At 43.1% G+C, this 17925-nt stretch overlaps 2 protein-coding genes across 2 annotated transcripts; both read right to left on the bottom strand.

The window, feature by feature from the left end:
* Window positions 1-2472: 2472 nt before the first annotated feature.
* LOC130109241 (arrestin domain-containing protein 2-like) lies at window positions 2473-7302 on the bottom strand. The gene is made up of 7 exons (XM_056276038.1): window positions 6844-7302; window positions 5567-5784; window positions 5337-5439; window positions 4880-5136; window positions 4595-4757; window positions 4124-4281; window positions 2473-3975 (listed from the first exon to the last, which is right to left on the bottom strand). Exons 1-7 carry the CDS (start codon window positions 7115-7117, stop codon window positions 3922-3924), a joined length of 1227 nt encoding a protein of 408 aa, XP_056132013.1. The 5' UTR covers window positions 7118-7302; the 3' UTR covers window positions 2473-3921.
* A 7171-nt stretch (window positions 7303-14473) lies between these two features.
* On the bottom strand, window positions 14474-14737 carry LOC130109868 (arrestin domain-containing protein 2-like). Its single transcript, XM_056276838.1, has one exon. It carries the CDS (start codon window positions 14735-14737, stop codon window positions 14474-14476), a length of 264 nt encoding a protein of 87 aa, XP_056132813.1.
* Between the last annotated feature and the right edge of the window lie 3188 nt (window positions 14738-17925).

Here is a 17925-nt window from a genome sequence, read left to right as displayed (position 1 = left end):
GCTGCTGACGGGCACTTAGTCCGTTGCAGGAAACGGTTCGGTCTCTTGAATCCCTGTGCCACAGAACTGGCTCGAAACATTCATAATCATAATCATAACCATAATCATCATGATAACCATATCTTATCCGGTCGGCCCAAAACGCTGTCATGAAAGCCGGAGTTTGCCCTGCAATTGATAGTGTTGAGGAGCCAATGCCCCACCACCTTCCCCTCACAAACACACACACACACTCACTCAGACAGACTCTCTGGCCTGTATTTGTGTGTCACACCATCACCCTGTAATTTGTTGCCTTTCTTAAATACACTTGGTGGCTGTGCATGCTGCACCGCTGCACCAGTTATGACTTGTAGAAAACATTTCATTAGAGACTGTCACTGTCTGTGTGTTGGTCTAAATTCATGTGATTAATGATAATTTAATCAGGCACTTTGCACAAAAACTTCAGAGAGAAACATGGCTGATGGTCAAAGGCAGCATTATTTGAAGTCGTACCTCAGAGAAGGCATTCATCTCTGTCTGTCTCTCTGAGGGAAGAAACGAAGGAAGTGTTTAAGTTTTTTCTTTTTTGAATGAGCAACCAAGTTTAAAACTCCAGCATACAGCAAAATTAGGTCCAACAGGACACAGCTGTTTCAGAGCACCTATCGTCAAGATCAAGTGGTATGAATTAATATTGCATAGTTAATATCTTAATCTTCTACGTCAAAAACCTTCACATGCATTGTGTTTTATTGTTTTTTTTAAATTATTATTATGCTATTTGATTAAAAAAGACTTTTTCTGCTTGATGCTTTGCTGTCATTTGGGGCATATTTACTGTTTATCATTATATCTGTGTTGTGTTGTCTAAGGTTTATTTATTTTTCATTTTTCCGTTTGGCCCTCAAGAAGGTTAGCAGTTGCAATAGCATAAATTAATACAGGTTCAAACAGAGTCAATGTCCTCTATGTTTTTTTTTCTCTCAGCAAATTTCCCATTGTACTTCCTCAACTTTTTGCTTAATTGGGTCAAGAAACCTAGACGAATCTAGACAAAGCACAAACTAATGTAATTTTAAAAGGGTAGTAGATGAGGCAAGGGATTCGGTAACACTCCTCTCTGTTTTTACAATAGTCAAGTCAAGTCAAGTCAATTTTATTTGTATAGCCCAATATCACAAATTACAAATTTGCCTCAAGGGGCTTTACAGCAACAATAATTCTATTTACCTTTTTTCGATAACATTTTAGACTATATCCTCGTATCAGCTGCTGTGTGTGGAGACACGTACGGCAAACTGACACCCATCCATTGACATGACTCATTTCCCGTCAAACTGAGTTGAAGACATGGATTGACATGAACCATCTTCCGCCCAAAACCCAACACATCCCCCGTCTGCTTCCAGAAATGAAGTGGCTGAGGTTTGGTGGAGCTCAATTCTCTTCAAATTCAGCCAATTCGGAGCATACTGGGAAATACTTGGTCACACAACACACATCCCCACTTAACTCTATCCACGGTACTGTATAGTAAGCAGGACACTTTCTTTCAACCAGACAGCCGTGGACCGCCTCATGCCATGATGCGAGTATGTCTTTACAGCAGACAGACTTTCAAAGAAGGATCAAACTAGAACAAATTAATATGCCTCCCCTATAAACTAGATTGAAACCGACTCAGGCCCAACGCTGCTGTGCCAGCCAGCAGAGAAGCATGTGGTCCAGAACAACCCTTCATCTGAATCACCTTCGACATGTTTCAGTCCCAGCTGTTAGAACGTCTTCTCAATAGCAGCCACATCCTGCCCAAACACCCAGCTAAACATGTCTGGAGAGCTTTCTCCTCCGCTTGTTTACCCCGACTAAACGCCACACAATACCCGACGTTTGGACTGGAGTGATGTTTATAGCATTGTGTAACTTTGGATGTATTTCACCGAGTTGTTTGTTCCTGTGTCAGATGTTTACTGCTGGTAAAAATAAGTCATACCCTTCACACACACACACACACACACACACACACACACACACACACACACACACACACACACACACACACACACACACACACACACACACACACACACACACACACATATACACACGACTATCCAAGTAAACAAAGTATGTGCTGTACATGAAGTCATGACATAATATTTGGTTTTGATACATCTCCTTATGAAAGACCATATGCTGACCCAGTTATATAACTGTAATATCTGAATTATCATGCCAGCAACCACTTCACAGACTGTAATTACTGTTTTGCTTTGCTTTGCCCTGGCATAAGGAGCGGCGCTATAGTGAACCCTGCCCTTGGCAACACCACCATCTGACTCCCAAACTAAGACTTATGGACATAATGTACTATAAAAAGTACCAAAGTACACAACTTGCTGGGCAGAGGCCCATGTCTGTTTTCCTGGAAGAACGACCATGCTTCTGAAACCAGTCGATGTATGAAGGAAACACATAGGCCAAGAATCTGCGTACTTTTTTTTTTTTATTAGAAAAAAAAATTACAAAACTTTGGCAAACTTGAGGAATCAACAATTGCATTTGTATAAAATACATTCATATTTGTCATATGCCACCAAAGTAGCACTTGCTGACCCTGAAGGCATCATTCCTACTACGCGCTATATTTGGAAGTGAGGATAAACCGTTGTCCTCCGTTGCTTAGTGGAATGTTTTTTTTTTTCCTTTCTAGTCTATATGTTTTAAAGTGGCATCGCTGGCTTAAGGCTTAATGCAACACTGAGCCGACTGTTCTGGTCGAGCCTCACAAAACAAGACCGAGGCATCTGGCTTCAATCAAATGTTCAAACCACATGGCTCAGAAGTCTCTGCTCCTCCTCTTCTACAGCGGCAAGGAGAGCTCATCTACAAGCCTTGTGCAGCCTCAAACACAAACTTTTTTTATCCTCTTATGCCATTGTTCTCGTCAATTACCAGTGCTGTAGGCACGGCATACAACATAACACCAACTTGTGTCTTCAGGTTCCTCCACATGCAAAGAATTCAACTGTTTGTTCTTTTTTCTTCCTCTGAACACTTAACTCCTCAGTGAGAACCGATCTGTCACCCTCACGTGCAATCAACACTTGGTCTAAAGATGATTAAGGCTCGTGTATTTTTCCCTTTTTTATCTCCCCCCATCTCCCTTACAATAACACCTGCTGACTGGACCATTCTGCTCCTCTCCGACATTAGATATGTGCTTAACATTGGTTTGAGTAACAGTAGAAGTTGTCATAGGGGTCATAGGTGTACCACTCAAGTCAAAACACGTAAGAGGGTAGGTTTAAATATCTGCCATGTTGCCAGGCTAAGGGTAGTTGGTTGTTTCAGACAACAGTTGCACCTCTTTCTTTGAACCTTTCATAGAGGATTATTTGCTCAAGTGAGCACCAAGCAACTGTAAAAACGACAGACAAAAAGCAAGTTTCAAACTTCTGAAATACCTTCTGCAATTTCCAACTGCCTTATAAATATCTAGAGACCTCCCCTCCCCCACCAGTATTTCCCAAACTCATCAAAACTAAAACCACGTCAGATGAGGGGGGCAGAAAGTTGTTGATTGGGAGGTATTAGTGGCTTTCTTCATCCAGAATCAGAATCACATGGGGAGAACAGGAACTAATATGGAGAAGTCACCCCATTTTAATAATACATCCCCCCTCTGTCTCTGGATTGAAAGAAGGCAGCTTGTGAGAGTAGGTGAGGGTGGGGGTCCTCCCCAAACAAGACAGTTCCTGTGAGCACCTTCTCTTCCAACTTCTCGATGGCGCTCCAGTCCCTGACTGGGACACCAGGCGGGACCAAGTGCCATTATTTTGGAAAGAAGTAATCCAGGAGAAGACAAATCCCTTGGTTGCTTTTTGTTTAAATTCAAAACAGGCCGTCACTCGACGCTTAGGTGGGGCTCATGGTTCAACATGTCATGCACCGAGGTCTCATGTTGAAGGGCTGAGGGTTGGGGTCGATCTGTAGGTATGATGGGGGAGAGATCAATGAGTTTCAAAAATAAAGACAAGTAAGCACACTTCTCCATGAATAAATAAAGGAAGCTTTAAATAGACAAAGAAAACAGGTAAATGTGTAGTGCCAGGGTATCGGAAATACAGGACCATACCTCGCTATACACCGGCGGGGGTCGGAAGCGGAACTCCTGGACAAAGGCCATGAGGGGGCGCTCCAAGATCCCACTCAGGTCCTCGGCTGGACGGGAAGCCACAGAGTTCTGCTGCTCGGCCTCCTCCTCGCTAACCACAGAGCTGTAGTCTGGAGGAGCTGCAGGGGGGAGAGGCAGTATTACCCAGTCTGTCCGACCCAGAAAATTCTACATTTCCATGAAAGAGGCTAATTTACTAATGATGAGGAAACTTGAGAAAAAAAGGTTTTGATCATAACAGGAATTCTTGGCAGGATTATAATCTGTATTGGCCTATAGGTGCTGGTCGCTTGCCCAATATGTGGCCTGTGCTTAATTTTGATAGTTACACACAACGCTACATCTAGAATAGTTTTGTTAGCGAGTCCCAGATATTTTACCTAACATGTACTCATTTATACATCTCTAGATATTAACGGATGGGACACTTACGCTCCGGCTGCTCAGGGATGGCCATGCGGAGCCAATCCAGGTTGACGCTGTACTGGCTGCTGACACTGGAGGTGCGGCTACCGAAGGGATGAAGAGGGATGGTGCCCATGACTAGAGGCAGCTCCAGACACAACTTGGATGTCCCAGGAACATCCACACAAACCTGGAGAGATGAACAGAGGACTAAGTATTGAAGTATCTACAAAGAGGCTGATGTTGAGCAGGAATTTTAGGCTAGATGTTGCTTCTTCTCTTTTTTTTTGTCTCACCAGAGACCTAACTTACCCTGAGTGTGTATTCCACTTTAATGATGCGACACTGAAGGATGGAAGGGCCAACAGGGGGGATCTTAATGGCACGACCATGCCACGTCTCTCTCTGCCTGGCACCTACAACATCCCCACAGAGTGTAGCAACCACAGACCGCTTCTGCTTCATGGTGCCACGAGCAATGAACGTCTGGGTCTGTGTGATGTATGCCTTGGGCACCACCGACCGGGAGGTAGAGTTGTCAAACTCGGCAAACACAGGAATCACTTCGCCTGTACATGGGGGGGTAAAAAAAAACTTTTCTATAATGTCTTAAACACAACAGCCAGTGATTAGAGTGTGAAACTGAGACAAACAAATGAGGGAGAAATTACAAAAACCTAATTTTCACCACAACTGAAGTTACTGGGGCTTACATCTCTGAAGACCAGCACTAGGATGTGGACTGTAAATCTCTGTTTTGGTCTCTCACCTGGTGTGTAGCCTTTGCGGTCAATCTTGGCAGTTGCAGACACCTGTCCAAAGGTTCTGTACCATACTCGTGCCATCTTATCCTTGGTACCGGCCTGAGGAGCCTGGAATTGAGAAGAAAAAAAATTTTTTTTTTTTTACACGAGTAACTTGGAACGAGAGGAGAGAAGTCAGGTGGCTTATAGCAACAAGATATTTAGTGGTATGATATCATCAGCTGAGCCATCATACCAGTAAGGCTGGTGTGTTAATGTCGATGGGCTCGATGACAGTGAACTCCTTCTTGATCTTCCGGACAGTGGCCCAGGGCCGGTGCAGCTTGACTTTGACCCAGTAACGGATGCTGCCGTGCTTCCCCTCGAAGGAGGTGACCAGTGTCTCCTCGGGCAGCTGGAAGCTGAATGGGAACTCATGTCTGCCGGCCGAAAGGAGGGTCAGCTCACCATTATCTGTGTGCGTGGAGGGGGGGGGGGACACTTGATGTTAAATCATAGTTTTGTTGCACCATCATTCACTTGCAGCATTATGCTGATAATCTTGTTCAGATTCAATTCCTAAAACCAGTCTATCAACCACAAGCAGCAAATATGAAGGGGGGGCAAAGGTTGGAGCCACAGTGCTCCGTCAATACTCCTGTGACCCAAGATTAACAATGAATTAGAGACGCTGGAAGGAGACTCAAAACTGAAAGCTAAAGAGGCAAAAATGTTTAATTTTAAAGACAGTTAAATTTAGACTGCATATATATATATATATATATATATATCCATCCATCCATCCATCCATCCATCCATTATCTTAACCGCTTATCCTGCTGTCGGGGTCACAGGGATGCGGGAGCATATATATATATATGTGTGTGTGTGTGTGTGTGTCTGTGTGATTCAGTGGGGAAAGGGTGACGGCAGCATTAAAAACTATGGGTGAAAGTCTCAAGTCTCATTCAACCATCCCAGTCCAACAAGAGGAAAACAATCACTGCCCCCCCCTTCTCGCACAAAGGGGTGGTTCCTCTCCCATTGTGCTGGGGAACATGTTTTTCTCAAGTTTTGAACATTTTCTAGAAGTTTATCTATAGTTTCCCCGCACTACTCGACGAAGTGTGGGCATTTTTGACAGACTCATGTACTTCGTGTCGTGTTTGACACTTGGGGTCATCTCTTGCATTTGCATAACAGCACACTGTCAAACTCGTTTGAGGCGAGCACTGGGCTTGTTCTACAAAGCATTTAGAAATAATGCTGCAAAAATCAAAACAACACGGATCAAACTAGTATGATATACCAATACAACACCCTTTCAACCCCATTCACCTCAGTAACTGTGAGCAAGTTATTAAAACGGCCACACCGGGTCATTGACGCCTCACGCAGTACCAGTAACGTAAAAAACACTGAACGGTATCGGAAAGTTGTCGTCCGAACTGATGTCCTTTATCTTCCCAAACCCATGCCGTCGATCGCCAACGAAGAGCTTTTTAAAAAGTGGCGTGTGTGTGAGCGACTGACCTGCCTGCAGCAGCACCTCTCTCCGGTTGAGGTACTCCACCTCGTCGCTGTAGTTCTGAGTGTAGGCGGTGCTGGATCCAGCCGAGCGGGACTCGGTCCAGTGCACTTTGGCAAAACCTTCGGCGTGCAGCTTTAGAGACTCCACTTTACTCTGCCTTGCAAACTCCAGCACGACCTTCCCGGACACCACATCTCCGCTGCTGAAGACGGGAGGGGAGTCGATCTCCGGCGAGTCGAAGACGATGTAAAACTTATTCAGTTTGTCGAAAATCATTATTTCCAGCGAGACTTCTATGTCGAGTTGCCTTTCTTGCTTCTTTGGTAAAGTTGTCAAAAAAAGGTGATGGTTTTTATTAAAGTTTCCGTTGATCTTCCGTTCCTCCGCGTGCGATCGCAAAAACAAAACTGTTGAGCTCGTGCGGAGTTGCAGTCTATTTGCACTACTCGCACGCTATGAAGGGGGCGGGCTCTCTGACTTTATTACGTAAGGCCTCAGGCGAGGATTGTAGGCTGGCTAATAAACATCTTCTTTGGGTGTGGAGAGGGAGCAGGCAGAAAAACAGAGCCCTGGTGATTGATGGTTACAGGTTCTTAGACGAAAACAGGCTTACTGAGCATGCCTCAGTGCCGCATGTTCCGTTCCCCAGCCGTGCTCGCTGCAAAACACACTCACATGCTTTTTGTACCATGGCGCAATGCTCACTTTGTCCGGCTTCAAGCAAAAGAAATGGCTTTATTATTACACCCTTGCAACTAAAACGCCGAAGTTTGTAGCCTACCAAAACACAACTTGTGCAACCCCCCCCCCAAAAAAGCAACGTGCATGAAAGAAATCATTTCAACCGTGACACCTTTAATTGGTCACATCAAACCCACTTTTCATTCAACATAGATTAAAAGAGATCAAAAGGATCGAATAATTTACAATTTGTTTTGTTTGTTTTTTTGCTTTTTACAAGTGGAGCAACCGTGTGATCCCTCTCTCTTTCACTTTTTCTCTGACGACATGCATCAAACAATCCCACGGGCTGCGAAAGCATGTCTGACAAACCCAGTCCTGGGCAAAACAGTTGTTTACTTCTCTGTTCCCCCGTGATGTGGGGGAATGATCCACCGCCACCGTCCGACGCTTCAGGCCCCCCCCCCCTCTCTCTCTCTCACACACACACACACACACACACACACACAACGTGCAGCTTGCTTTACAGACCGTGATCTCTAGCGCCACCTGCCGGTGAAAATAGGATATTCCGGCGGGGGCTCCCTTTCCCAGTCTCATAAGATAAACAGGTGCCGTGTAGAATGAACCGCCTGTTAATCATGATAACATGAAGACGAGGCAACAAGTCCTTCATAATTAACAAAATTACTTTTGGTTTGAGTTTACTTACTAAGCGCATTCGACTTTTATTTTTACGGTTCCCTCACGTTTTTAAATCGCAAACGAATAACAGGACACACCACTAAGTAAAACATCCGAAAATAAAAACGAGGACACTGCAATTTTTGTTTTTTTGGATAAGGGTAAAACGCCAGTTTGCGTGTGTGTAAAGCTCAACATGTTTGTAGAATGCCATTGTTAGTTATAGGGGGAAAACCCCACCATACCTCATTCAAGTCAAAACGCTCTGCATAGAGTGAAGATGCGCGACAAATTAACAGCATTTTAATGACACGAAGTATTTGATTTAATTACGAGCTAACAAGTCATACGTTGTTATACACCCGACGACGCGTAAAGGCGCCAGCTCAAAGGTCAACGGTGCAGGTGGCAAGGTACTGGATTTGTCTTGGACATGCTGGGGCTTTATTTTGAAAGGGAGTACGTTTATACGTTTAACCGATAAGGAGTTATACTTAATGTGTGCCCGTCTTTAAAACTTGCACACAACTCCACTTATCACAGTATAGTCTCCTCAAAGCAATTGATATGATTCAAGACATTTAAAAAAAAAATCCCGTGCTAAGAAAAGTAGGTTCGCACACCGACTTTGGCGGAATCCAAATAATACTGCACAGAATGTGTCGTTAACAAATATCCAGTTGATGAGTAACGTCGATGTCTGTTCTCCCACACTGGCCCCGTTGCGGGCTTCTTATGACGTCTGGTGAGCAGACAAGCAGGCAGCATGCAGGGGAGGGGAGGGGGTAGTGTTCTTCCAGGTTGCCATAGAGACAGAGGCTGCATTTTTTTAAAACACCGCCTCCTCCCTGAAGACTGAACGGCTACAGCTGTCACCGATATCGGGCCCGCCTCCTCCTCCACTAAAACAGGACCGGTTCTTAAAGAAGCCTCGCACGTCCCCCCCCCCCCATGGGTAAACAATTTAATAGTATATTAGTATAGTATGTTAATATTCTAGTAAAAATTTGAAGTATTAGTCTAATTTACACATACAAAATTTAAACAATTCATTTGTATAGTATAAATGCATAAGCACATTTGTTCATCTGCTTCAATCTGACTGCATATTGGCATATAAAGTGTTGTAGGTACATAACACCACTGGACTGACTGGGTCCATGTTTGGGGTCTTTTACTTGACTTTTATAGTCCACTGAGCTCTACATTCAATTTAAACATCGCAGCTGTTGCACATTTATTTGTAAAGCTCTGAATTTATCCGGCTAAAGACAGCCCAGTTTTAGCACAGCCACTGAAACTGAGCATTTTGAATCATGTGTATATATATAGGGCTGATCAACCTGAGATATTGGATGCATTACAAATGCATTTAAATGCTTTGTTTGAAGATCATTTTCTTTTCAGAAAAAAAGTTTTTTTCTGCCACTTCAACAAACAATTTACAATCATCACATGTCTATTTAACCAGTGTGCACCACAAGGTGACTGGCAAGACAATGATTTGAACTAACAAATCCAAAATTGTAACTGCATAAATATATTCCAAGATATTTACACTACCGTTCAAAAGTTTGGGATCACATTGAAATGTCCATATTTTTGAAGGAAAAGCACTGTACTTTTCAATGAAGATAACTTTAAACTAGTCTTAACTTTAAAGAAATACACTCTATACATTGCTAATGTGGTAAAGGACTATTCTAGCTGCAAATGCCTGGTTTTTGGTGCAATATCTACATAGGTGTATAGAGGCCCATTTCAAGCAACTATCACTCCAGTGTTCTAATGGTACAATGTGTTTGCTCATTGGCTCAGAAGGCTAATTGATGATTAGAAAACCCTTGTGCAATCATGTTCACACATCTGAAAACAGTTTAGCTCGTTACAGAAGCCAATAAAACTGACCTTCCTTTGAGCAGATTGAGTTTCTGGAGCATCACATTTGTGGGGTCAATTAAACGCTCAAAATGGCCAGAAAAAGAGAACTTTCATCTGAAACTCGACAGTCTATTCTTGTTCTTAGAAATGAAGGCTATTCCATGCGAGAAATTGCTAAGAAATTGAAGATTTCCTACACCGGTGTGTACTACTCCCTTCAGAGGACAGCACAAACAGGCTCTAACCAGAGTAGAAAAAGAAGTGGGAGGCCGCGTTGCACAACTGAGCAAGAAGATAAGTACATTAGAGTCTCTAGTTTGAGAAACAGACACCTCACAGGTCCCCAACTGGCATCTTCATTAAATAGTACCCGCAAAACACCAGTGTCAACATCTACAGTGAAGAGGCGGCTGCGGGATTCTGGGCTTCAGGGCAGAGTGGCAAAGAAAAAGCCATATCTGAGACTGACCAATAAAAGGAAAAGATTAAGATGGGCAAAAGAACACAGACATTGGACAGAGGAAGACTGGAAAAAAGTGTTGTGGACGGATGAATCCAAGTTTGAGGTGTTTGGATCACAAAGAAGAACGTTTGTGAGACGCAGAACAAATGAAAAGATGCTGGAAGAATGCCTGACGCCATCTGTTAAGCATGGTGGAGGTAATGTGATGGTCTGGGGTTGCTTTGGTGCTGGTAAGGTGGGAGATTTGTACAGGGTAAAAGGGATTCTGAATAAGGACGGCTATCACTCCATTTTGCAACGCCATGCCATACCCAGTGGACAGTGCTTGATTGGAGCCAATTTCATCCTACAACAGGACAATGACCCTAAACACACCTCCAAATTGTGCAAGAACTATTTAGAGCAGAAGCAGGCAGCTGGTATTCTATCGGTAATGGAGTGGCCAGCGCAGTCACCAGATCTGAACCCCATTGAGCTGTTGTGGGAGCAGCTTGACCGTATGGTACGCAAGAAGTGCCCATCCAACCAATCCAACTTGTGGGAGCTGCTTCTGGAAGCGTGGGGTGCAATTTCTCCAGATTACCTCAACAAATTAACAGCTAGAATGCCAAAGGTCTGCAATGCTGTAATTGCTGCAAATGGAGGATTCTTTGACGAAAGCAAAGTTTGATGTAAAAAAAATCTTATTTCAAATACAAATCATTATTTCTAACCTTGTCAATGTCTTGACTCTATTTTCTATTCATTTCACAACATATGGTGGTGAATAAGTGTGACTTTTCATGGAAAACACAAAATTGTTTGGGTGATCCCAAACTTTTGAACGGTAGTGTATATTTTTCAATAATGAGCTACGGGAGGAACTGTATAGGGTACACAGCTCATGCGGAAAACCAGCAAGCATTGAGAGCTGTGGCAGTCAAAAGCTCTGTCTTTTGGTGGAAAAACGGCTCATTTTGGGGAAATATTCTGTTATTTTAAAAGTAAAGTTCCCCATTCATCAATTTTTATTGGCTTTGTGAATATGACGACACAATCTGGAAACCCTACACGTAGCATGTAACTTTACTGAGTGAACTAGCTTTAGGTGGACTAGCTTCGTATATAACATGACAGTTGTTGCATTTATGTGTAAATTCTTACTGTCCGAGGAAATAAATGTCATTTAGTGTTGACTTCTTGTATTCCTCCTCTTTCAGCAGCTCACACCATTACAGATTATCACTTGGAAGCACACACATTTTTGGGGTCCTCTTGTTAGAGAAATCGCCGACTCCCACACTCAACTTTGTTGGCTGCAAGATGTGTTTGTTTGTCTGACAATCACAGAATCTATCCTTTAGTAATGCCTACACCAGGAGACAAGAACATTCACAGAACTTATTGAATAAGAAAGCCCTCGTTTATAGTCTGTCTCTGCCTCCTCACATTCATAAAAAGGATGAGAAAAAAAAGGTGTAGATGTAGAGGACAGTGACGGTGGTGTCCATGTATATTGGATATAAAGGGATGTAGATGTACAGGACAGTGATGGTGGTGTCCATGTATAAAGGATATAAAGGGATGTAGATGTACAGGACAGTGATGGTGGTGTCCATGTATATAGGATATAAAGGGATGTAGATGTACAGGACAGTGATGGTGGTGTCCATGTATAAAGGATATAAAGGGATGTAGATGTACAGGACAGTGATGGTGGTGTCCTTGTATATAGTCTATAAAAGGGATGTAAAGGACAGTGATGATGGTGTCCATTTATAAAGGATATAAAGGGATGTAGATGTACAGGACAGTGATGGTGATGTCCATGTATATAGGATATAAAAGGGATGTAGATGTAGAGGACAGTGATGGTGGTGTGATTTAGACTGAGGGTGTTATAGTAGAACACCTCATCCCAGCTTCTCACAAGTCTACCCAGAGAATTTAACTGGCTAATGCAGGTGTGTCACCTTTCTACTCGCCTCATATTTTAATGGTCTAACATGCTGGACCCCACATGTGTTGTCTACATCGCATGGGTGTTGGCCTCTCTGATGCTCCCATATTAAAAAGGCAATTCAGAGGACGGGCATTTTCCACCGAAAGTAAGATAAAGCCTAGAATTTCTCACTCAAAGCAGCAATGGGATGGGTCTCATTTTATGCTGAATTTGGGAGCAATCAGTTCTAATACTCCTTGGCCCATACTAACATGTTTTCAGCTCAAGAAATGTTAAACAAAGGATTCCCAGTTGTTAAGTTGGGCGAGATATTTGGGCAGGGGTAGTTGTCAATGAAATTAGAAATGTGTACGGTTCTACAGTGAAATTTTTCAACACAGCACATACCCACCAACCAGAAAAATTTGGCATCGCACAGAAAAAAATGAGTTGCATCTTTACAAAACAGATGTGGCCCTTCATTTGTACTAGATGGGTACACAAAAAAATGAATTAATGCTGCAATTTGAAAAATTATGTACATACATATGTACTATAATACAACATGGTAAGTGCATACAATACAATAAATGCATAATAAAATACAATAGATACATAAATTTAAATAAACAGACAAAAATTCTATTTAGAATTGAATAATGTGTCAGTTTAGATGATAAAACTTTCCCTTTTCACCGAGACAGCCAGGTTTCAGTTTAGCCATTGGAAGACCAAAAATCTATTGGATTTTTTTCAACTGAAAGGTGATCACACGGAGAACAGACCTAACATTCTCAAGTTCTCTGACTGCAAATTTGCTTACTAGCACCATTTTTTCTATTGTTTGACCACACTGCATAGCAGTGATTCACTATTCAACATTTCTAAATTTGCATTTGTCTATTAACTTACTTTTTAAGTCTTGTTATATCTTGTACATTGTATGTAAATGAATCACCAAGTGAAATTCGTTGTATGTTTGTTTTAAATGATACATTTTTTTTCCAGATCAGCAAACCAATAACTGACAAGGGTATATGAATCTTTATGAGGAAATAATGCCACTGGAAAAGCTGTTGGCTAACTTTACTATTATTCTTTATAACCAATATAAAAACATGAGCTAACTTCTACAGCTGCACAGATAATGTAAAATGTCATTTCAGTTTAAAATACCGTACAGCTTCACTAGCTATCCCAGCTGGGTCTCTTTTCATATGAGAGATTCTGCAAATTGCAGTCTTGCTCCTATCCTGTACCACTGTAGTTATCCATGAGCTGGTTTTTGGAAGTCAGATTGTACATGACATGTGCCAAGTATCCAGATGAAACATTAACTCCTCTCTTATTTATTTACAGTTTCATCTGATGGCCTACTTTCTGCCTCTGGCTAAGTTAAGCTTTTAATACACGTGGGCTAGTACCTTCCATTTCAGGGCTATGCGAAAGCTTTCCAAGCTGTGCCCCATGTTAACACAGGTCACAGCAGTTCAGTTATGTTGGTATATATACACGCTTTGTATGCAATGTTAAGTTAAGGTGAGCTGGTGTGTTTCATGTGTTTCACTTGGCACTGTTGACAAATCCTTGGTCTTGCCCTTACTGGTTTCCATGCAACTCACACATGGCCCAGATGTCTTATAGGGCCTCATTCTACTATCTGTATTGACTAAAATGGAGAGTGGCTCTTACTCAGCACATGAAAAACACTGGTTTCAAACTATAGTAAAGTGTAGTATAGGCCTGGTATAGTATGGTGCATAGCCTTATGGTATCGTATGATATATTATAACGGGCTATTTTATAGTACAGCATAGCGCCAGAACAATGCAATGACTTTTTTGAAAATAGTCTTAATATTCTGCTTGCCAGAGTGACTTAAAAAAAAGCAAACAAACCAGAAAGTCGGTATAATAGGGGACCTCATTGCAGCAGCCGCTCATAATGCCTTCAGAGCGGTCTCAGTGTTACTCCCTGCGGAGCGCCTGTCACCAGGTCGGTACTAACCTCGGATCAGATGCTGTCTTCTCCTGAAGTAGGTGATCTTGGAGGTGTAGTCGTTGTAGATGGAGTTCATCCCCACGCTGCGGTTCTCCAGCCAGTGCGCCGTGGCGACCCCTCTCCCGAGCACCCTCATGGCGCGCACCCCGGTCTCCCTGCGGAGCTCCAGGACCACCTGTCCGGACACCACGCCACCGCCGCTGTACACGGCGTCTGCCGGCCCGTCCAGCTCCAGCGTGAAACTCTTGATTGCACTAAACGTCATTCCTTATTCATAACAAAACGACAACGTTAGTTACGTTTGGTAATCATGACAAATCTTTTTTTTTTTTGTAAGCAAATGTCTCAACACTCACCGGTGGTTTGAGGAAGGACGCAGAAAAAAAACGAAAGCCTCCGAAGAGACGCAAAGTGGAGCACGTCAGCACGAGGGGTCCGGTATAAAATCCTCGACGTGTTTACAATACAAGGCGTTCATTGGAGGTCGTGGTTTATAGCTCCATAAGGATTTCAACGCCCAGATAACAGCCGCTCTCTGTTTTACACCAATTAGATGGAGCACATGGAAGGCAACGGCCGCCCATTTTACGACGGGGGGGGGGGGTCCGTGCATGCGCTGTAATATTTTAAAGGTCCACACCGGCGTTGGACGGGGCTTTGCAGTGAGCCGCCAGGTTTGAAAAGTAATACGCGCTGTGCTTAAATTACCTACGGAATTAACACACGTTTTTTTTTTTTACTCTACGCGCCCCCATCAGCTGAGGATATTTCACCAAGAGGGGCAACCAGCTTAATGTTAGATTCTAACTGTACTTTTTTTTTACACGAGGGATAACTGTTGTAGCCTAGTTGAGTTCATAAATTGTCCACGTCATTCTGTCCATTCACAGATGTGCTTGTGTGCCTGATAGCAGGTGGGGCCTAGCAGATAAGGAGGCAGTCTTAATTGACAGGCCCAAGGTTTGATCCTTTTGTGTGGCCGTCAGCCTCTTGTTCCCTGTGCAAGGGATTTTGAGTAAGAGCACAATGGGTTGTTTTGGATCAATGCATCGCCAGAAAGCGTACGTTGCAGTTGCATCAAGGTGTGCAGAGCTGCAGCAGTTATATTCCAGTTCACAGAGTGCTTGGGCAACATGATTCAGAAAGTGGTGTGGGTGCAGGTCTTTGGTCTAACCAAGCAGTTACACACCTGATTCTATTAGTCAACCAATAGTCATTGCTAAGGACCTTGATTTGTAGACTCGGGTGTGTAACTGCTTGGTTGGAACAAAGACCTGCACCCAGACCAGCCCTTTCTGGATCATGTTGTGCATGCCCTGAACCATCTGTGTCAGCAAAATATGTTTTTATTATTATTTGCTGCAGTATTACTATTTTATCTATTATACTACTGCATCACCACTATTGTTATTTATTATTTTTGGTGCCATGTTCCTTGGACTTTTACACTCAGCTATTGTCTTAAATTAAACCAGCTTCAGAATCGCCTCAGCATACAGGGGTGGGCAATCTTATCCAGAAAGGGCCGGTGTGGGTGCAGGTTTTTATTCCAACCAAGCAATTACACACCTGTGTCTCCAAATCAAGTTCCTCAGCAGACTCTACTGGTTGATTAGTGGGATCAGGTGTGTAACTGCTTGGTTGGAACAAAAACCCTCACCCACAGCGGCCCTTTCTGGATAAGATTGCCCACCCCTGAATTATGAGGTCAAAACAAATTGGGGGCTGTTGTGTCTACAACATGTATTTTAGCGCCATGCTTCCTCTTACAACTAAAGTTGGACTTGTGGTACACCAACCTCCCTCCTGCCCATTAGACCACTAGGTAGATGAACTCAGTTTGTTTACCTCTGCTCGTCTGCAAATTTTTCCCATCAGCAAAACATTTTCTGCATTCTCAGAGGTCAAGGTCTGCGTTATGGTTGTAACACAAATCCGTTTTTTTAAACAGTTTAAAGTTAACCGTGCATGAGGTTAGAACCCCGTATCATTTTACTGCTTTTCATTGCCTAAACAGGTGTTAACCTCCTTGTCAGTAGTTAGCATTGACAGTGCAAACAGAGGGGCCCCTGGGCAAAAGGAGAGTAAAACAGTGTCTGCATCTCACCGTGCAGTGGCTGGTCGCCTTTCTACTTGACCTAAATATTATTCCTCAGGCCGGGGTTTGCTCCAAAGCCACCTACCTGCTAAGGTTTCATTGCATGCAGCTTTGACATTTCACACCCGAACAGCGGCTGCTGCTTGTTGGATCAAGGTTTTTATCTTATTGGTGTACAGAGATTATCTGAATTCTTCCACAGGCCACAGAAGATCGTGTAAGTAACTGGGACAGGGAAGTAGGTCCAGATGGAGTGTGCTGGTCACAATGGGTGCATCCTAAAACGTTCTCACCACTCATTTCCACTCCTCTCCTACCAGGAAGTAACTTGAAGGAGATGAAGACAGGAATGAGGCAGAGGAGGGAGTGAGAGAAAGTGGACATCATAGGAATGTCTGAAACTCAAAGGACTTCTTGGACAGGACACACCTGTCTTTACAGGAGATGTTTTATTCAAATGAGATCTTTTGTCTCCTCCATGGACTACAGGTGACATGGAGGCCCAGACACCAGTCTCACGGTCACAGATTAAAGGAGGAGGTAGTGAAGAAAAGATTGGTGTATCTTTAGAATGAAGCCAGAGCCTGAGGAGCCTGGCTTGGGCTGACAAATTCAGTGCCATTTTAATCAATCTTGACAGACTGGCTTCATCTTTGTTCTTAAAACCCGTTTTATTCCTGACGCATTTGCTTGTTTTGCTTATTAACCTGCTTTTAATTCATGTCTATTTTTATCATTCAACTTACTGTTTTTTATTGATCACAGTATTTTTGTCAATAATTAGTGGTCCATCTTACCATCATCGTTGTCGTCATTTTCATTTATTGTATTAGTTGTAATAATGGTAGTAGTAGAAATTGAGTGACATGGATTGGGTGCAAGTCCATGAATACTGGGATGGCATCCAGTGCCTTTCCTGTGCCCCCGATCATAGGATTAATGGTTGTGTCAGGAATGGCATCCGATGTAAAATTTTGCCAAATCAGTATGCGGGTTGACAAGACCATACCGGTCGAGGCTCCATGCTGGATCGGTTGAGGCCTGGGTTAATAACGACCACATTGGTGCTGTGCCCTCACAGGGGACCGATGGAAACTGTAAAATCCACTGTGGTGACCCCGGAGAAATGGAACAAGCCAAAAGAAGAATGGTGGTAGTAGAAATAGCAGGGCTGTAGCCAGCCTACTAAAAGAGATTAGTCTTTTTTTCCTAGAAAAGGACCCTTTTATTCTGAGTACAGGATATCTTATGCAAGCTGACCTTTTACCAACTATGGCTATGAATGCACTATACTTCATAGCCTTCTAAAACTTGTAATTTAGTGGGAGGAAGGCCTAATAATGGCTATCTCAAAC

The sequence above is a fragment of the Lampris incognitus genome, chromosome 3 (assembly GCF_029633865.1).
Source record: "Lampris incognitus isolate fLamInc1 chromosome 3, fLamInc1.hap2, whole genome shotgun sequence".
Lineage (NCBI taxonomy): Eukaryota > Metazoa > Chordata > Actinopteri > Lampriformes > Lampridae > Lampris > Lampris incognitus.
This window is presented reverse-complemented; position numbering and strand designations above follow the sequence as displayed.